This window comes from Ranitomeya variabilis, chromosome 1 (assembly GCF_051348905.1).
Source record: "Ranitomeya variabilis isolate aRanVar5 chromosome 1, aRanVar5.hap1, whole genome shotgun sequence".
Lineage (NCBI taxonomy): Eukaryota > Metazoa > Chordata > Amphibia > Anura > Dendrobatidae > Ranitomeya > Ranitomeya variabilis.
In genome coordinates, this window is record NC_135232.1 from 1029920812 (window position 1) to 1029943112 (window position 22301).

General features: G+C 39.9%; 1 protein-coding gene across 8 annotated transcripts in view; it reads right to left on the reverse strand.

Moving 5' to 3' along the window:
* Positions 1-16937: 16937 nt before the first annotated feature.
* The window catches only part of FAT1 (FAT atypical cadherin 1), a 289837-nt gene continuing 284473 nt past the window's right edge, over positions 16938-22301 (reverse strand). For 6 of the 8 annotated variants that reach the window (XR_013220037.1, XM_077279642.1, XM_077279641.1 and 3 more), the window contains 2 exons: positions 20105-20140; positions 16938-18424 (listed from right to left, as the gene is read on the reverse strand). Coding sequence is in view for 7 of the 8 variants with exons in the window: in XM_077279642.1 (XP_077135757.1) it covers positions 17793-18424; positions 20105-20140 (668 nt within the window). In the remaining variant the exon portion in view is untranslated. The remainder of the gene's footprint in view (positions 18425-20104; positions 20141-22301) is intronic. The other 2 variants (XM_077279645.1, XM_077279647.1) reach the window with 1 other exon arrangement.

Here is a 22301-nt window from a genome sequence, read left to right on the forward strand (position 1 = left end):
TGTGAGTTGACCTTTGAAGGAGAAGGAGTGGGGATTCTTAGCTGAGGCAAGACCCCATGTCCATCTGTGACTGCGGAAGTGAACGGGGCGAGACTTGAGCTGAGGACATATCTCGTCGTTCGTGGGATTGTTTTGTGATCCCTTGGACTCGTGTGGACTATTGTTTTGTTAGCGGGCACAAGGATTATCGGGAGGTGCCCCCGAACCTGTTCCGTTGGACTAATTGTGGACTCTGTAGATCTACCTGCATGTGTTGTTCCAGCGTTCTTGATAATAAATCTGTGGAATCATCCCTTGGCCTGTTGTCCCTTCTTGCTCTGCCGTACACCCCGTCACAGGAGTCAAAAAGAACTCCTTAAGTGCTCCCTTCATTGTCTTTTCTAAACTCTTGTAAAAAAAACAACATTTTTATACAAGGATATTTGGCAGTATGTTTTATTTTGGAACATTAAAAACTTATTGGGCATGATGAAATTTGAATAGTTTGTTATAGACTATGAATTATCATGTGCTGAGGTATTTTTTAAATCCAGTAGATAAAAACACCAATAAAAAAAACTAAAAATGCAGTAGTTCTCTGTGTATGACTATCCTTCCTAATCCAGATGGGATCACATCGATCAATGTTGACATACAAATTCCATCGATCTTCTGACATTGATATTTTATCATTAAGAAATGATTGCAGCCGTTCTTGGTCTATCACATCCTACAGTCCGGAGAATTGCTATTTATCTCACCAATGAATATTTGGTGGGAAGAAAAAGTTTCACTTTGTTAATATTGCTAATATTTTATTATTAGGTATTAGGGTGGTAATTTGGCAACATTCAATACTTATCCTGATCTTGTCTACTGTTAATTTTTCTCATAAAGCACATAAGTTAACCTATGAAAATACACTGGATAATAGATAACTCTGCGCACCCCCGGTTTTCCTACTGACCTATATAGCAGTGACCCTCACAACGTAAGGGAAAGTTCACACGAGCGTATAAAAAATCTTTCAAGGTTTCATCCAGAAAATGCGGACGATATTTCTCTCACTTGTCATCTGTATACAATCCGTTTTTACAGCAGCTGTTATTAATAATTTACAGAGACATTTACAGTTTACCATGTTACAGAATTGAAAAGTAGCTGTAAAAATCAGATGTTATAATGTGGCTTTAAATTTTTGTGTGGCTTGTATGTTAAATTGTGATTAATAAATATTTCTAGGTGATCCCTTTGTTGGCATACCTCTTTTTTCTCTTTCTTTAGTTTATGCAATTTACTGATGAGTAATGGACGAGGCCGTGGCTGTTTCCATTACTAAGCCAGTTATTAGGGACTTACAGTGAGCGAATATTATTTACATATGTGATTCCAACATGTGGAATATACAGTACATATATATATATGTAAATATAAAAAATATGTATATATATATATATATATATATATATATATATTCCTCTGTATGGTCACTGCCAAACTCACCCACGTAGCGGTGCCATAAGTGACAGCAATGGAGCTGATACACAGCGGTGGCGATTAGCTCCTTTCAATGTATCGCCGGTCGGGTACAGCAGTCACATCTCCAGATGTGACTGTTCTACATGTGAGATCGCCGTGGGACAATTTAGATTACCTTGGACTATGGCGGACAGGAAGTATATGTTGGTTTATTGTTTTACGTTATCTCTAGGAGACGAGGGCGTCCAGAATTTGGTGTGTGGTGAGTATAATGTGTTTTTGTTTCTATGTGAACATGTATGTATTATCTGAATAATGAATATGCATGTAATTTTACTTTTTGTTTTTATAACACTGAGCACAGGCGCCGCGAGATGATACTAATCTCCCATCAGTGGCACCTGCTGTCACTTATCAGTGACACGACACATAGCCGGATGGGAGCAGTAGTCTCATCGGGCCAAGCCTGCTTCACTGCTGCGGGTCACAGTCAGCTGAGAAATCACGCTGATATCTGCCAGCATGATCCTGCAGCACTGTGACCAACAGTACCGGCGGTAGCGTTACCGCACCAACAGACACCTGCACATACCCGCAGACACATGCACTCTCACACAAACACCCGCACACAGACACACACGCAGACAGACACACAATCTCCACTATATTTCATAATGCAACAGTGTTCACAGCAGTGACCTGGGAGTCAGAAATGCTTACCCATGCTGTTTCTATGTCATTTGAGCACTTTTCCCATTGATTTTTAGACCCTCAAAAGACCTCCGGGGGAGTTGTGGCAAAACTGCTCGAGTTTCCCATAGACTTACATTGGGCTCGATGCTCGGCCCGAGCATTCCAATTTGTTCGACCCGAGCAATGAGCACCTGAGCATTTTTGTGCTCGCTCATCATTACTTGTGGGTTTGAGACTTGAAGTGACGCACAGAAAAAATAAAATGACATTTTTGTAATTGCTTATTAGTTTTGCTACTTTTATATGAACAAAAAAAATATTTTTCTTGATTTCAGTGTACAGGGACCAGAGAAATACAATGTTATTAGTGATAAGCGAGTGTGCTTGTTACTGGAGATTTCTGAGCAAGTTCGGGTGATCTCCGAGTATCTTGGGCGTGCTCCGAGATTATGTTTGTGTCCCTGCAGCTGCATGTTTTACAGCTGCTAGACAGCCTGAATACCTGTGGGAATTACCTAACAAACAGACAACCTGGACACATGCAGGGATTGCTTAACAGCCGCAAATTATGCAGCTGCGGGGACACAAACATAATCTACAAGCACACCCAAGATACTTGGAGAACAACAGAGCATGCCCAGAAATTTTGAATAACGAGCACTCTCGCTCATCACTAATTGTTATGTGTGCAATGTATCTCTATGAACATATATAACCTGCTTATGGGTTCATTGCCTGCAACAGAGGTCAAGATTACCAAATTCTCCTTTCTCCATCCTTATAAGCTGTGGCTCATTGGTAGAGCTGCAGCTTGAGATCATGGAGATGGGAGTTTGAGTCCTGGGGAGATCTGATCACTGGAGGGAGAAGCAGTCAATATATAATTTATGAACAGAAAGATATGTCCCAATCCCCGAGGAGTAGGAACTACAGAGCGATGAAGACGTCGGAGAAAAGGGAGGTGAGTATTGAAGCTAAGAAAAAAGCTCTGACGTGATGGGACACGAGATGCTGAATCCAGTACAGTTGGGAGCGCTGTGATAAATGGGGATTATCCAGGTAAGTTATTTTATCACATGCGTACATTTGAGCCAATTTTATAATAATTCTGGCCAGCCCCTTTTAATCTGTTACATCTTGAAGTTTGGATTATATAACTTATCATTGCTGTGTGTGAACCTGACAAGTAAGACTTTAGCTGCATATAAATTATCAATGGAACATCTCATTATCACTAATATCTGCTTATATAATATCAGGCTTGCTAGGGATCTCTCTGGATAGCGAAAGCTGAAATCTATATTAGGGCAAATCACTGGAGAAATACAGATGTAGCAGATACCATATTGTTAATCTAGTCCATACATCTAGACTTCCATATTGTGTAAAACACTGAAAAATGAGCAGTCACTTGTTGCTTACCTGAAGTTTTCAGTTCAATGAGTCCTCCTCAGCTTCTCATTATGGTTCAGTTGTCTATGTGATATGTATTATGTTATATAAAAAAGTAATGAAACAGCAAATATAATAAAAATGGCAAATTAAGTAATATAGTATATCTGGAAGAGATGGGAAATGGTGCACAGTGTATTTAACCCCTTGACACCCTCCCCCCCAAGGCTGTTTTTATCTTTATGACCAGGCCAAATTTTACAATTCTGACGAGTGACACTTTATGCTGTAATAATTCTGGAACTCTTCAACACATCCTTCCGATTCTGATACTGTTTTTTTCATAATAGCGGTAAAATATCTTCAATATGGCTTGCGTTTATATATGAAAACAACAGAAATTTGGTGGAAATGTTGCAATTTTCAAACTTTAATTTTTATACCCTTAAATTAAAGAATTACAGTGGGGAAAAAGTATTTAGTCAGCCACCATTTGTGCAATTTCTCCCACTTAAAAGGATGAGAGAGGCCTGGAATTGACATCATACGTAGACTACAACTTTGAGAGTCAAAATGAGAAAACAAATCCAAAAAAATCGCCTTGTCTGATTTGGTAAAATTTATTTTGCAAATTATGGAGGAAAATAAGTATTTGGTTATAACAAACGTTCATCTTAATATTTTGTTATATATCTTTTGTTGTCAATGACAGAGGTCAAACGTTTTCTGTAAGTCTTCGCAAGGTTGGCACACATTGTTGGTGGTATGTTGGCCCATTCCTCCATGCAGATCTCCTCTAGGGCAGTAATGTTTTGGGCCTGTCGCTGGGCAACACAGACTTTCAACTCCCTCCAAAGGTTTCCTATGGGGTTGAGATCTGGAGACTGGCTAGGCCACTCCAGGACCTTCATATGCTTCTTACGAAGCCACTCCTTTGTTGCCCTGGTGGTGAGCTTGGGATCATTATCATGCTGAAAGACCCATCCACGTTTCATCTTCAATGACCTTGCTGATGGAAGGAGGTTTGCACTCAAAATCTCACGATACACGGCCTCATTCATTCTTTCATGTACACGGATCAGTCGTCCTGGACCCTTTGCAGAGAAACAGCCCCAAAGCATGATGTTGCCACCACCATGCTTCACAGTAGGTATGGTGTTCTTTGGATGCAACTTAGCATTCTGTCTTCTCCAAACACGACAAATTTTGTTTCTACCAAACAGTTCTACTTTGCTTTCCTCAGACCGTATGACATTCTCCCTATACTCTTCTGGATAATCCAAATGCTCTCTTGCAAACTTCAGACGGGCCTGGATATGTACTGGTTTAAGCAAGGGGACATGTCTGGCACTTCAGGATCTGAGTCCCTGGCGGCGTAGTGTTACTGATGGTAGCCTTTGTTACTGTGGTCCCAGCTCTATGCAGGTCATTCACTAGGTCCTCCCATGTGGTTCTGGGATTTTTACTCACCGTTCTTGTGATCATTTTGACCCCACGAGGTGAGATCTTGCGTGGAGCCCCGGATCGAGGGAGATTATCAGTGGTCTTGTATGTCTTCCATTTTCTTATTATTGCTCCCACAGTTGATTTCATCATACCAAGCGGCTTTACTATTGCAGATTCAGTCTTCCCATCCTGGTGCAGGGCTACAATTTTGTTTCTGGTGTCCTTCGACAGCTCTTTGGTCTTCAACACAGTGGAGTTTGGAGTGTGACTGTTTGAGGTTGTGGACAGATGTCTTTTATACTGATAACAAGTTCAAACAGGTGCCATTATTACAGGTAATGAGTGGAGAACAGAGGAGCCTCTTAAAGAAGAAGTTACAGGTCTGTTAGAATCAGAAATCTTGCATGTTTTTAGGTGACCAAAAATTATTTTCCTCCATAATTTGCAAAATAAATCTTGCCAAATCAGACAAGGTGATTTTCTGTATTGGTTTTCTCATTTTGACACTCATAGTTGTGGTCTACCTATAATGTCAATTACAGGCCTCTCATCTTTTTAAATGGGAGAACTTGCACAATTGGTGACTGACTAAATACTTTTTTCCTCAACTGTATGTCACAGAAAGTAGTTGATAAATAACATTTCCCAGCACAATTATTAAACATTTTGTTAGGAAGTTATAAGGGTTAAAATTTTACCAAAGATTTGTCATTTCGTCAACAAAATTTACAAAACCATTTTTTTTAGGGACCACATTATATTTGATGTGACTTTGAGGGGTGTATATAACAAAAAATACCCCAAACTGATACCCTTCTAAAAACTGCACCTCTCAAGGAGCTCACAAAACCACATTCAAGACATTTACTAACACTTCAGGTGCTTCCCAGGAATTCATGGAATGCGGAAGGAAAAAAAATAAAAATTTTGGGAAAAAGTTAAATGTTATTTTAGGCCCAAATTATTTTGTTTTCACAAGGGAAACAGGGGAAAATGAACATCAAGATTTGTTGTGCAATTTTTCCTGAGCACGCAGGTACCCAATATGTAGGCGAAAAATATTGTTTTGGAGCACTGAGCGGAAGAGAAGGAGCGCTGTTTGGCTTTTTGAACACAAAATTGGCTGGAAATGAAAGGGGACACCATGTTCCTTTTGGAGAGCCTAAGCAGTGGAAACCCCTGATGACAAGTGACCTCCTTAAGGAACTTATGTAGATGTGTGGTGAGAACCTTGAACCCCCCAGCTGCTTCATAGAAATTTATACACTGTGTTCCAAATTATTATGCACAAAGAGTTTAGGAGTGATAAGGTTAGAATTTTTTTGTTTGTCATTTAAACTCATTGATGGTGATGTGTGTCAGGGCTCTTTATATCACTGAAAGCAATTGCAGATACCTGTGCAAATTAGTTTGGCAGGTGTGTCCAAATAAAGGCAAGACTACTTAAGAAGGCTGTTCCACATTATTAAGCAGACTACATTTTTGGCCAAAATGGGAAAGAAAAAGGATGTGTCGGCTGCTGAGAAGCAACAAATTGTGGAGTATTTAGGTCAAGGCATGACTACAATCAACATTGCCAAGACACTTCATCGTGATCATCGCACAATCAAGAAGTATGTAGCCGATTCCCAGCACACACGTGTGCGTGCTGATAAGGAAAAATTGAGGACTCTTTCCAACAGGCAATTGCATAAGGTTAAAAGAGCAGCTGCAAAAATGCCTTGTCATAGCAGCAGACAAGTTTTTGAAGCTGCTGGTGCCTCCAACGTCCCCAGAACAACAAGATGCAGGGTCCTTCAGAGATGCGTAAGCCATCCTGTCGACCACCTCTATCCACTGCACACAAGCAGAATCAGCTCCAGTGGGCCAAACGATACATGAAGACTGACTTCCAAACGGTTTTGTTCACTGATGAGTGCCGTGCAACGCTCGATGGTCCAGATGGATGGAGTGGAGGATGGCTGGTTGATGGACACTCCATGAAAACACGGCTGAGGTGCCAACAAGGAGGAGGTGGAGTAATGTTTTGGGTTGGAATCATGGGGAGAGAGATTGTCGGCCCCTTTATGATCCCTGAAGGGGTAAAGATGAACTCCATAATCTATGTGGAGTTTCTAAAACAACACTTCCTGCCATGGTTCAAGAGGAAGAACCGTGCTTTCCGCAGCAAGATCATTTTCATGCATGATAATGCACCGTCTCATGCTGCAAAAAACACATCTGCATCTCTGGCTGCTATGGGCATAAAAGAGGACAAACTTATGGGGTGGCCACCATCTTCCCCTGACCTCAACCCCATTGATAACCTCTGGAGCATCATCAAAAGGAGTGTCTATGATGGCGGGAGGCAGTTCACATCTAAGCAACAGCTCTGGGAGGGTATTCTGTCCACATGCAAAACAATTGAAGCAGAAACCATCCAAAAACTGACAAATTCAATGGACGAGAGAGTTCAGAAGCTTCTTTCCAACAAGGGGTCCTACGTGCAAATGTAACATCACCTAGAATAAAGTTTTCACTTGAAAACTGTTTGATTTCATTTTGTAATAAGCTGATAATGCTTATAACTTCACAATTGACCATTTTTTTGTTCAAAATAATAAAAAAAGGTTGAAAACTGCTGTGCATAATAATTTGGAACATGCATTTTGAGTGTTTATTTTTTTTTTTAAAGATACTGTTTTCATAGGCAGTTTGTTCCAAAACATTGCAATTATACTAGAATAGTAGATGACTGGAAAATAACAATGACTGCAATTCAGATAGGTAATTTAGAGAAAATATGAGGAAATGTTATTTGCATAATAATTTGGAACACAGTGTAAAGTTGAACCATGAAAACAAAAAGTCAAATTTTTTCCACAAACATGTTATTTTAGCACCAATTTTTTAAAATATTTTAACAGGGGTAACAGGAAAAAATGGACCCCAAACATTGCTGTCAATTTCTCTTGAGTATGCTGATAACCGACATGTGGGAGAAAAGTACTGTTTGGGCGCACGGCAGATTTCGAAAGGGAAGAAGCAGAATATGACTTTTTGAACCCAAAATTGGCTGGAATCATTAGCAGATGCCAGGTCTCACTTGGAGAGCCATTGATGTACCTAAACAGTGGAAACCCACCCCAAGTGGTGTAATTTTGTAAACTGGACCCCTCAAAGAATGTATCTAGATGTGTGTTGAGTATCTTAGACCTCCAGGTGCTTCACGGAAGTTTGTAATGTTAACCTGTGAAAATGAAGAAAAAAAAAATTCCCACAAAAATGTTATTTTAACCCCCATATTTTTATTTTCACAATGGTAACAGGAGAAATTGCATGATTTGTTGATCAATTTCTCATAAGTACACAGATACCTATACCTGATATGTGGGTGAAAACTACTATTTATGAGCATGGCATAGCTTTGAAAGGAAGGAGCGCCATTTGACTTTTTGAATGCAAAATTTGCTGGAATCATTAGTGGACATCATGTCCCATTTGGAGAGCACCAAAACAGTGGAAACCCCCAAGTGACCCCATTTTGGAAGCTAGACCCCTCAATGAATGTATCTAGATGTGTGGTGAGCACCTTGACCCCCCAGGTGCTTCACAGAAGTTATTAACGTTGAGCTGTGAAAATAAAAAATCTAATTTTTCCAACAAAAAAGTTATTTTATCCTCAAATTTTTTATTTTCACAAGGGTGACAGGAGAAATTGCACCATATAAATTGTTGTGCAATTTCTCCCATGTATGCTGATACCCATATGTGGAGAAAAACTACTGTTTGGTGCCTAACAAAGCACGGAAGAGAAGGAGCGCCATTTGACTTTTTGAACGCAAAATTTGCTGGAAACATTAGTGAATGCCATGTCCCACTTGGAGAGTCCCTAATGTGCCTAAACATTAGAAACCTGACCCCTCAATCAATGTATCTATATGAGTGGTGAGCACCTTTATCCACCAGGTCCTTCACAGAAGTTTCTAACATTGAGCTGTGAAAATAAAAAAATCAAATTTTTCTCACAAAGTTATTTTAGCCCTATTTTTTTTATTTTCACAAGGGTAACAGGAGAAATTGTATCAACAGTTGTGCAATTTCTCCTGAGTACACCAATATCACATGTGGGGGAAAACAACTGTTTGGGCGCACAGCAGGGCTCAGAAACGAAGTGATGTTTTTGAATGTAAACTTTGATGAAATTGTGTGCGTGTGTCATGTCGTGTTTGGGAGAGCCCCTGATGTGCCTAAACAGTGCAAACCTCAACAAGTGGCACCATTTTGGAAACTAGACCCCTCAGAGAATGTATCTAGATGTGTAGTGAGCACCCGGTACCCCAGGTGTTTCTCAGAATTTTGCAAGATTGATCAGTGAAAATAAAAAAAAAAAATTCCCACAAAGCTTGTTTTAGCCCCAATTTTTTTCAATTTTCCCAAGGATAGCAGAAGAAAATGGACCCCAAAATGTATAGTGCAATCCTGAGTATGCCAATACCCCATACATGGTTGAAAACTGCTTTTAAGGCACAGTCCAGAGTATGACAAATATTAATTATTTTATTTTATGGATATGCCAGGTTAAAATGATCGAAGTTCAAAAGCTACATCAAATAATACTCCAATAAATTTACATAGTATATTTGTATGCTACAAAAAAAGGGGGCGCATTCTACCCAGGTTGAATAAGATAGATGTGGAATTATTACAGTGTACAATTATCCAAAATATATATACAAAAATAAAAAATTAAAAAATATCAAAAATTGTAAAAACATATAGTATATTACCAAAAGACCAAAATATTATATATAGTGTATATATCAAACATCAATAAACAGAGTAAAGTGAAAAAAAAAATCCAACAACACATAGTTATGTGTCACAGTGTACCACAGCAACTACAATACATTGGGTACAACAATAATAAAGTGTCAATGCTACAATTACACCACCAGGTGTCAGTGCATCCACATCATATATTAATTGACCAGGAATAAACATCGAAAACAACCAGTACGGTACAGTGAAGGTAATCTCAAGTAACAAGATATCTTGCAGAGGGATGCAGCAGTGTTGAAATTGCCAAACTTTTGAAGCATGATCACCGAACAATCAAGCGTTTCATGGCAAATAGCTAACAGGGTCGCAAGAAGCGTGTTGGGCAAAAAAAGCGCAAAATAACTGCCCATGAATTGAGGAAAATCAAGCGTGAAGCTGCCAAGATGCCATTTGCCACCAGTTTTGCCTTATTTCATAGTTGCAACGTTACTGGAGTAACAAAAAGCATAAGGTGTGCGATACTCAGGGACATGGCCAAGGTAAGGAAGGCTGAAAAACGACCACCTTTGACCAAGAAACATAAGATAAAACGTCAAGACTGGGCCAAGAAATATCTTAAGACTGACTTTTCAAAGGTTTTATGGACTGATGAAATGAGAGTGACTCTTGATGGGCCAGATGGATGGGCCAGAGGCTGGATCAGTAAAGGGCACAGAGCTCCACTCCGACTCAGATGCCAGCAAGGTGGAGGTGGGGTACTGGTATGGGCTGGTATCACAGATGAACTTGTGGGACCTTTTCAGGTTTAGGATGGCGTGAAGCTCAACTCCCAGACCTACTGCCAGTTTCTGGAAGACAACTTCTTCAAGCAGTGGTACAGGAAGAAGTCGGTACCGTTCAAGAAAAACATGATTTTCATGCAGGACAATTCTCCATCAGATGCCTTCAACTACTCCACAGCGTGGCTGGCCAGTAAAGGTCACAAAGAAGAAAAAATAATGACATGGCCCCCTTTTTCACCTGATCTGAACCCCATAGAAAACCTGTGGTCCCTCATAAAATGTGAGATCTACAGGGAGGGAAAACAGTCCACCTCTCGGAACAGTGTCTGGGAGGCTGTGGTGGCTGCTGCACGCAATGTTGATCGTAAACAGATCAAGCAACTAACAGAATCTATGGATGGAAGGTTGTTGAGTGTCATCATAAAGAAAGGTGGCTATATTGGTCACTAATTATTTGGGGTTTTGTTTTTGCATGTCAGAAATGTTTATTTCTAAATTTTGTGCAGTTATATTGGTTTACCTGGTGAAAATAAACAAGTGAGATGGGAATATATTTGTTTTTTATTAAGTTTCCTAATAATTCTGCACAGTAATAGTTACCTGCACAAACAGATATCCTCCTAAGATCACCAAATCTAAAAAAAAACACCACCCCAACTTCCAAAAATATTAAGCTTTGATATTTCTGAGTCTTTTGGGTAGATTGAGAATATAATTGTTGATCAATAATAAAAATAATCCTCTAAAATACAACTTGCCTAATAATTCTGCACGCAGTGTATATCAAACTTAGTCCATACAATGCAAAAACTGGCAATTCATTATCAATTTACCAAACAAAATCAGACTTATATCAAATTAGCCGAAGAAGAGATCCAGTAAATAGTACTAAAATGACATTTTATTAAACAATATGTTAAAATCAACCCATAGAAAATTAATAAATATTAAAAATGAACAGAATGCCCAGAAGGGGGAAGTTATACGCCCTCTGCCAAGAAAGGACCGTATCTTTATTTTTACATACAGGGTTCTACTAATATGTCAAAGACTATCAAATCAAATCAATACAGAGGAGGACAATTTTATATTACAGGATGATTTATGTAAACTAGAAGCTTGGGCTGATAAATGGCAAATGAGCATTAATGGGGATAAATGTAAGGTCATGCACTTGGGTAGAAGTAATAAGATGTATAACTATGTGCTTAATTCTAAAACTCTGGGCAAAACCGTCAATGAAAAAGACCTGGGTGTATGGGTGGATGACAAACTCATATTCAGTGGCCAGTGTCAGGCAGCTGCTACAAAGGCAAATAAAATAATGGGATGCATTAAAAGAGGCATAGATGCTCATGAGGAGAACATAATTTTACCTCTATACAAGTCACTAGTGCGACCACACTTAGAATACTGTGCACAGTTCTGGTCTCCGGTGTATAAGAAAGACATAGCTGAACTAGAGCGGGTGCAGAGAAGAGCGACCAAGGTTATTAGAGGACTGGGGGGTCTGCAATACCAAGATAGGTTATCACACTTGGGGCTATTTAGTTTGGAAAAACGAAGGCTAAGGGGTGATCTTATGTTAATGTATAAATATATGAGGGGACAGTACAAAGACCTTTCTGATGATCTCTTTAATCATAGACCGGTGACAGGGACAAGGGGGCATCCTCTACGTCTGGAGGAAAGAAGGTTTAAGCATAATAACACACGCGGATTCTTTACTGTAAGAGCAGTGAGACTATGGAACTCTCTGCCGTATGATGTTGTAATGAGTGATTCATTACTTAAATTTAAGAGAGGACTGGATGCCTTTCTGGAAAAGTATAATGTTACAGGGTATATACACTAGATTCCTTGATAAGGCGTTGATCCAGGGAACTAGTCTGATTGCCGTATGTGGGGTCGGGAAGGAATTTTTTTCCCCATGGTGGAGTTACTCTTACCACATGGGTTTTTTTTGCCTTCCCCTGGATCAACATGTTAGGGCATTTTAGGTTAGGCTGTGGGTTGAACTAGATGGACTTAAAGTCTTCCTTCAACCTTAATAACTATGTAAAAATCTGTGTTATAAAAGCCTCTATCATAGAAAATCACCAAAATCGGGTATATCGTATAATACATTCAATAAGTGAATGTGGAAATCTATATCATAGTATACAGAATATCATTGATACAAGAACCACCAAATAGCGGCAACATAACACTATCTAATCTGCTGTCAAAACCTATAAATCAAAGACATGAATAATAAATTAATGAAAAGATTAACCTCTTTACCCCCCAGGGTGGTTCGCACATTAATGACCAGGCCAATTTGTACAATTCTGACCACTGTCCCTTTATGAGGTTATAACTCTGGAACGCTTCAACGGATCCCGGTGATTCTGACATTGTTTTCTCGTGACATATTGTACTTCATGATAGTGGTAAAATATCTTTGATATTACCTGCATTTATTTGTGAAAAAAACAGAAATTTGGCAAAAATTTTGAAAATTTCGCAATTTTCCAACTTTGAATTTTTATACAATTAAATCAGAGATATGTCACACAAAATACTTAATAAGTAACATTTCCCACATGTCTACTTTACATCAGCACAATTTTGGAACCACAATTTTTTTTTTGTTAGGGAGTTATAAAGGTGAAATTTGACCAGCAATTTCTCATTTTTACAACACCATTTTTTTTAGGGACCACATCTCATGTGAAGTCATTTTGAGGGGTCTATATGATAGAAAATACCCAAGTGTGACACCATTCTAAAAACTGCACCCCTCAAGGTGCTCAAAACCACATTCAAGAAGTTTATTAACCCTTCAGGTGTTTCACAGGAATTTTTGGACTGTTTAAATAAAAATGAACATTTAACTTTTTACACAAAAAATTTACTTCAGCTCCAATCTGTTTTATTTTACCAAGGGTAACAGGAGAAAATGGACGCAACAGTTTTTGCACAATTTGTCCTGAGTACGCCGATACCCCATATGTGGGGGTAAACCACTGTTTGGGCGCATGGCAGAGCTCGGAAGCGAAGGAGTGCCATTTGACTTTTAAATGCAAAATTGACTGGAATTGAGATGGGACGCCATGTTGTGTTTGGAGAGCCACTGATGTGCCTAAACATTGAAACCCCTCACAAGTGACACCATTTTGGAAAGTAGACCCCCTATGGAACTTATCTAGATGTGTGGTGAGCACTTTGACCTATTAAGTGATTCACAGAAGTTTATAAAGCAGAGCCGTAAAAATAAAAAATCATTTTTTCACAAAAATGATTTTTTCGCCCCCAATTATTTATTTTCCCAAGGGTAAAAGAAAAAATTAGACTCCAAAAGTTGTTGTCCAATTTGTCCTGAGTACACTGATACCCCATATGTGGGGGTGAACCACTGTTTGGGCGCATGGCAGAGCTCGGAAGGGAAGGAGCGCCATTTGACTTTTCAATGCAAAATTGACTGGAATTGAGATGGGACGCTATGTTGCATTTGGAGAGCCACTGATGTGCCTAAACATTGAAACCCCCCACAAGTGACACCATTTTGGAAAGTAGACTCCTTAAGGAACTCATCTAGATGTGTTGTGAGAGCTTTGAACCCCCAAGTGTTTCACTACAGTTTATAACGCAGAGCCGAGAAAATAAAAAAAAAAAATTTCCACAAAAATTATTTTTAGCCCCCAGTTTTGTATTTTTCCAAGGGTAACAGTTGAAATTGGACCACAAAAGTTGTTGTCCAATTTGTCCTGAGTACGCTGATACCCCATATGTGGGGGGGAACCACCGTTTGAGCGCATGCGAGAGCTCGGAAGGGAAGGTGCGCCATTTGGAATGCAGACTTAGATGGAATGGTCTGCAGGCGTAACATTGCATTTGCAGAGCCCCTAATGTACCTAAACAGTAGAAACCCCCCATAAGTGACCCCATATTGGAAACTAGACACCCAAGGAACTTATCTAGATGTGTTGTGAGAACTTTGAGCCCCCAACTGTTTCACTACAGTTTATAACGCAGAGCCGTGAAAATAAAAAAAAAATTGTTTCCACAAAAATTAGTTTTTAGCCCCCAGTTTTGTATTTTCCCAAGGGTAACAGGAGAAATTGGACCCCAAAAGTTGTTGTCCAATGTGTCCTGAGTACGCTGATACCCCATATGTTGAAGTAATCCCCTGTTTGGGCGCACGGGAGAGCTCGGAAGGGAAGGAGCACTGTTTTACTTTTTCAATGCAGAACTGGCTGGAATTGAGATCAGACGCCATGTCGCGCTTGGAGCGCCCCTGATGTGCCTAAACAGTGGAAACCCCCAATTATAACTGAAACCCTAATCCAAACACACCCCTAACCCTATCCCCAACGGTAACCCTAACCACACCCCTAACTTTAATCTCAACCTTATTCCCAACCGTAAATGTAATCCAAACCCTAACTTTAGCCCCAACCCTAACTTTAGCCCAACCCTAACTGTAGCCCTAATCCTAGCCCCAACCCTAGCCCTAATGGGAAAATGGAAATAAATACATTTTTTTAACTTTTTAATTTTTCCCTAACTAAGGGGATGATGACTGGGGGTTTGATTTACTATTTATAGCGTTTTTTCTAGCGGATTTTTGATTGGCATCCGACACACACTAAAAGACACTTTTTATTGCAAAAAATGTTTTTTGCGTTACCACATTTTGAGAGCTATAATTTTTCCATATTTTGGTCCACATGTCATCTCATGTGAGGTCTTGTTTTTTGCGGGAGGAGTTGACGTTTTTATTGGTGACATTTTCGGGCATGTGACATTTTTTGATCGCTTTTTATTCCTATTTTTGTGAGGCAGAATTACCAAAAACCAGCTATTCATGAATGTCTTTTGGGGGGAGCGTTTATACCGTTCCGCATTTGGTAAAATGGATAAAGCAGTTTTATTCTTCGGGTCAGTACGATTACAGCGATACCTCATTTATATCATTTTTTTTATGTTTTGGCGCTTTTATACGATAGACACTATTTTATAGAAAAAATAATTATTTTTGCATCGCTTTATTCTGAGGACTATAACTTTTGTATTTTTTCGCTGATGATGCTGTATCACAGCTCTCTTTTTGCGGGACAAGATGACGTTTTCAGCGGTACCATGGTTATTTATATCTGTCTTTTTGATCGCATGTTATTTCACTTTTTGTTCGGCGGTATGATAGTAAAGCGTTGTTTTTTTTGCCTCGGTTTTTTTTTTGTTTTGTTTTTTACGGTGTTCACTGAAGGGGTTAACTAGTGGGACAGTTTTATAGGTCGGGTCGTTACAGAAGCGGTGATACTAAATATGTGTACTTTTATTGTTTTTTTATTTATTTAGATAAAGGAATGCATTTATTGGAACAATATATATTTTTTTTTATTATTATTATTTTTTTTAACACATGTAATTTTTTTTTTTACTTTTTTTACTTTGCCCCGGGGGGGGCATCACAGTAAAGTGGCAGATTGCTGATCTGACACTTTGCTGTGCACTGTGTCAGATCAGCGATCTGACATGCACAGCTGGGAGGCTTCCCGGCGCCTGCTCTGAGCAGGAAGCTGCTGGAGCTCGGGCTGAAGGGGATATAGCAACTGGTGGGATTGTGCCTTTTCTGGGTATGAAGTTTGCTCCAGGATACTGGACTGTGATCTGTTTGGGTTGAGCCTGCACTGACATTTGTGCTCTGCTAAATTAACTGTTTATTTGCTAGACCAATCCGTATTGCCTGTGTGAATGCTACCTGTGAGAATGATACATGCCTGTAATATAAACCTCGGTTGCCATTTTGGTGAACCACAAATGTATAAGAAGTAAATTAATAATACCTCACTGCTCACTGTTTGGTCTTGTTCTTTCCGCTGCTTGCCGTTTGGTTTTGCTCTTTCAACCATCATGCGATGCATCTCCAGCCTCTTCTCTCTAGGCCATGACTTCCGGCCACAAAAAGGCCTCGTGTTGTGACTTTCCAACAGGCAGTGACCGTGCCAGAAGTCTTGGCCTATAGTGATGAAGATGGACATGCAGCATGTGAAGGCATAAAGAAGAAAACCATATGGGGACAGCTGGCAGAGAGCAGCGGGGTGGCATGAAAGATGGAATGGTGAGGTGTGTAGTAGGTTTTTGTTTTTTTTTTTAACATCTTACATTTTTTATGCTCTGGGGTCTGGAGCAGAGCATAATAATAAACATTTAACTCTTTGGGGAAAATTCAGAAAAGCCAGCGATTTCGAATCCCAAACGACAGACTCATCACTAATAGTAGCTCTATCTGGACTGACGTGGACTATAAAAAGGAGGCTTGTTAGCCGATACTGCAGTCATGTTCTGACACCTAGTGGTTGATGACTAAAATGGCAGGTTATATGCACAAAGGTAATGCAATAAAACTCAAAACCATGATTTATTTTTTTTTAAATAATTTATTGTCAGTAAGAAAGACTGGCTAATGGTAGTTTTCAGTAAAAACCTTTACAAGACCATTGCATCACAAATATACAGACACCATAAAAACCGTGTCATGGTGATTTTGGTTCTAAACAGGAATGCAGTGGGTCCCCATTACACTTTCCAAGAAGGGAAAAAAATCTAAAATACTCTCAGATAAAGATATTTCTTGCTGATGCGTTGCAGCATCAGGATTACTCTCAATTATATACAGTTGTTACTGCGGATGAACCTGGAAATTCAGAAGTCAAAACCTCAGTGGAATAGAGACACAGTAAAGCCCTGGGTATTGGAACAATATGCTAACCTAGTAGAAAGGGCAAACGTTGAAATAGTTTATGGTTAAAAAGTAAAGAAATCCACAAAATATCTACAAAATCTAAATTTATGTTATTGAAATCAAAACTGTACATTACATTTACATTTGGAAAAAAAAAAGGTACAATTATGCTGCACACTTTATAAATATAGATGTCATGCTACCGTGATGCAGTGGTATTTCTTTAAATGAAAAAAAAAAAAATGATTAAAAAATTAAAAAAAAAAAATGGAGTGGAAATAGCCTTCCCTTATGGTCTATTTGTCTTCATGGGAATGAAACATATTTAACACAATATTATTACTTGGCATGACGCACTGCGGCTATACCAGATAGAAGTCCCCCCAACCCCCTTCAAAAAAAAGCAAAAAAGTAACACTACATAAAACAAGGGGAAAAAAGGAAAAACAAAGCAATAATACATAATGAATAGATAATAACTTTACTATGAAATGTTGAAGCTAACAGATGTCCAGGCACTTTTTATGGTATTAAACTTCTGTGTGATGTTGGGAATCTAGCGGAGGAATCGTCACATCTTGAAAGTGTCCATCGTCTCCACTCTCATAGTCACTTATCATGGCCTCAGATTCCATTTCACAGCATGCAGACACATCGGTGCATGACGCTGCGGAGGTGTATCCTGACATGGACATGTTGTCCACCATGGGGACTGGAAAGTCTCTCCCATACCCTAACATGTAGGAAGCAGCATAAGGCTCTCTGTAACTCTTGCCATCTCCGCTAGTGGTGCTTTGAGGTTCGGACTTGCTCACTGGATATTGGTGATGAGGAAGGTACTTATTCAGGTTGAATCTCTGGCTACTTTTGGTTGATGAACCCAAGCTGCCTATAGTAACCATCTCCCTTGGTGGCTGCATGGAATCGAACTGTTCAGCAAACTCTGGTGGCAGAGGTGGAAGTTCATCTGGTAAAGGAAAGTCTTCCGGCGGAGGTGGGAAGTCACTCTCGATGTCATAACCACCAGGGTAATAATCCGTGTCAATGGCATTTGGGTCTGTGTATTGAGGAACAGGTTCTTCAACAACTTCATAATGAGGGTATTCCTGAATATCCGGTAGTTGAACACTAGGCATCCAGTCTGAGGTATCCCAGTGGTAACCTGAGCAGACACACACAAAAGGGATTAGAATAAATAACTAATAAATGCAAAAGGTAGGAACAAATACACATTCTTAGTATTGTCATGCAAAGCTTTACTTTGACCCAAAAAGCGGACATGACCTGCTGCACTTGCCTGTGATATATCAGCTATGTAAGGGCTTTTCCCATTAAAATCCACCACCTATGATAATAAGTTGTTGAGTTGCCTTTTTTTCTTTTTCTCAGCTATATCTAATAATTGGGGCAGCATGACGTAAGCGGTGAAACCCTGATTCCAGCTATGTATCATTTACTGGATTGCTTGCTGCAAGTTTTATATAACCAGCTTGCTCAGATGCAGATATAGCAGAGCTCTGAATGCTGAGCTCTGTATAGCCCTGCCCCAATACCACTGATTGGCAGTTTTGTGGGTGAGCTGTGCATAGACAGAAAGCTGCCATGGAGGACTACCTGGCAGGAGGATGACTAGTCATCTAGTGATAATCTCCTTTTATCAAAGTAGCAAGCAGCCCAGTAAGTGACATCACTGGAATCAGTATCTCTGTCTCTACGGTATGCTGCTCCCAGAATAGATGGTAAAAACCTGGTAATAAATTTCCTTTAAAGGATATATAACTGTGGGCATAGAGACTGTCAACTGCGCAAGTAAGAGACAGCTAAAAAATCTTACATCTTTCTTGCCAGAAGAATGCAATGTGAAGACTTGAGAATATGGAATTCCAGAAAAAAAATATGTTTTCAAATTATAAGAAGGGTCAATCTATTCCATTTTTCTTAATAATTGTACAACATAACGTAATGGGCGGTGGGTACCTCTGTCCAATACTCTCCTGTCATTGTCTATGGGAGTAATGGAGGCAGCCAAATACAGTGTAGTGCCGCTTTCCACTGTCAGACCTTGACTAGACCAGTAGAGAACATGCAAATAGGGAACAGGACCCTCCATTTTGACATTGGAAAGCCCCGAACTTGCTCTGTTTGTTTAGATGCCTCTTTTATGGACAATTTAACTCTTTCCTGGTAGCAATGGCAGACATCAAAAGATGTTTCTCAAAGAGCAGCCCGAAGTATTGGTGCTACCTAATATTCAATTGACAAGGCTCACACAGCCATCTTGTGCTCGGACTGGTCGCTATAGGCAACAAAGAACGTAGACAGCTTTGATAAGTGAAACCCAGGAAGTTTTGCCTCTAACCTCTGGTAAGGTTGAGGTAAAGACAACACAATCAGACATCATCATTTTTCTTTGACAGAACAATTTATCATTTGTCTTCTGGAGCTGAAGGCCTAAGTAACCTAAAGACAAACTGGTTGCTAGGGACTCCACGTAAAAGGTTCAGTGTCCTTAGCAACCAGTCTAGTTTAAATGACTCATTGCTGATCTGACACCGTCTTTACAACAGAGAATAAGTGAAGCATCTTGTCATGTTCTTCATTTAGGACAAATGAATTTTCATCCTGTAAGTCACTGAGTGACTTCTTCCAAGGTTGTGTTATGTCTGTCACCGGCTAACAGTAAATCAGCATATCACACACATGAAACATATAGTAACACAGCAACAGACTGTGCAGAACACAACGCCGGGTACACAAAGTGGAGGTTAAAGAAAAAGCAAAAACACATTGCTAAAAAAGCTGAATGATTAGTGCCAAGTACACAGCAACATGCAGAAATCACCTCTTGAATTCCTGACATCAGGAACTGAAAAAGACTCTTTGAAGGCAAAATTGAAAAAAAAAAAAAAAATGGAAAAAAACATTACATTAGACGTATGTATATATATATGTATTTTATATACACCAAAACCATTCACAAAACATCTCAAACATCTCAGTTTCGCGGACAGTTTGCAATCTTTGCATCGTTCAGGATCTGAGCTAATATGAAGCACATACAGTACATGGATGAATATAGACAAAGGTGGACTATAGAGAGCATAAAATGGCCGTAGGCACAGAAGAGAGCATAGTATAAAGCTTTTGTTCTGTTTTTCCTTCCTTGCTATCACTGTAGTGCTTGTGGTTAAGGAGCAGAGGTTCATAGTGCTGTATGGAGGGATGGGGTGAACACGAGCAGAGGACGCTCGCCACAGGCCCCATACTAGTCAGAAAACTGCCTCTACAACATATAGTGTAGTTCCTCGACTACGCTTATGAAACATTAAATATGAACACTTTATTGTACAACTGATAATTCTTAAGAAATTACAAAAGGTTAAGCCAGAGACATTTATGCTAAAATCAATTACTAGGACTAAAGTGCGCTGTCGGATGATATCGGGGTTAAAAAGTATTGGGCATGTTGAATTTCCGCATGCTTGATCCTCTGTTCTCTGAAAAGATAAGCTGCCACAGGAGTTTTCTGGAAGCTTTCCTCTCCTGTCCCCATTGAGAAAACATGCTTGCTTGGCCATAGCAGTCATACAAGTGCATGTGGAGAGTTAGCCTAAAGGTGCCCATAAACCATAGGTGTTGGCGCATGTTTATGAAACGTAAGAACCTCCATTATAGGTTCTATCATCTTTAACTGGAAATTCAGGGCTGCATGTCAGTCCCCAAAAAAAACACTGTAGGCCAACGGGGCCCTTTGTGCACCAGTGATCTGTCCTTATAAACTCAAACTATGGTGCAGATCTGAAGAGAGTCTTAGGCTAAGCTCACATTTGCGTTGTGCGGTGCTGCGTCGGCGACGCAACACACAATGCAAATGTAAACGCATGCACAACGCAGCGTTTTGTGACACATGCGTCCACTTTTGCATGGTTTTTGGCGCAGAAAAAACTGCATCTTGCTGCGTTCTCTGCGCCCTGACGCATGCACCACAGTGACGCATGCGTCACAAAACGCAAGTGCAACGCATGTCCATGCGCCCCCCATGTTAAATATAGGGGCGCATGACGCATGCGTCGCCGCAGCTGCGCTCGACGCAACGCAAATGTGAACGTAGCCTTAGATGGATTCAGCCACTTGACTACTCTAAGGCCACGTTGACGCAATCAGTATTGGGTCAGTAATTGTAAATGTGGTGCACGTGTTTCTATCATACGTTTCCACCGATATTCCCACTCCTCGGGTTACGACGGTCTCGAGTTACGTCGTTTCTCATTCCGACTTACGCGGTTTTGCGTCGTAAGTCGAACTACGTGCAGCGGCGGAAGAATAGAGTCCAGTACTGTACACTGTACCCGGTTACACAAGGAAAACGAGTCTCCTGCACCCCATAACACCCTAATTATGTAGGGTACTGTGTTAGGATAGGTGTTTGGATAGGCTAAGTGTTTGCAGTACTGTACTGTTATTATGGTACAGTACTGTATGAACGTATGGTCCGACTTACGTCGAAATTCGGTTTACGACGCCGCGTAAGAACGGATCAACGTCGTAAGTCGAGGACTACCTGTACTGAACCTGTGAACGTGGCCTAAAACTGACCAGTGATAAAATGGCAAGACTAGCGGACTCTCCTGCATTATAGCCTTGCTGGCACACTACATGGCTGCAGACCATTAATACACATATGCATTATACACAAACATAGGAGCATCAATGCAATGTACGCAGGAATGTTTTCCATCATGACTGCCTCTCACGGCATCCAATATTAGGCAAACTGGGAAAAAGCCAACAAACGGCCATATGTGTCCCTTCAAGATGTTCCCCCTTAGGTCTCACTATAGAGTGGAGTTTATTCCAGTCAAAACGGCAGCTCCAATGTGTTCACTGACAAGATAATGATTTATATCAATTTATTTATTTTACAGTCTCCGAGCAAATTAGCCGAGCATCTGTTACTTGATCCTCGGAGTATAGTTTTCTGTGATTTAGATCCACAATGTTAAATCTTACTGGAAATTAAAAAAAAGTGTTATTCTGTA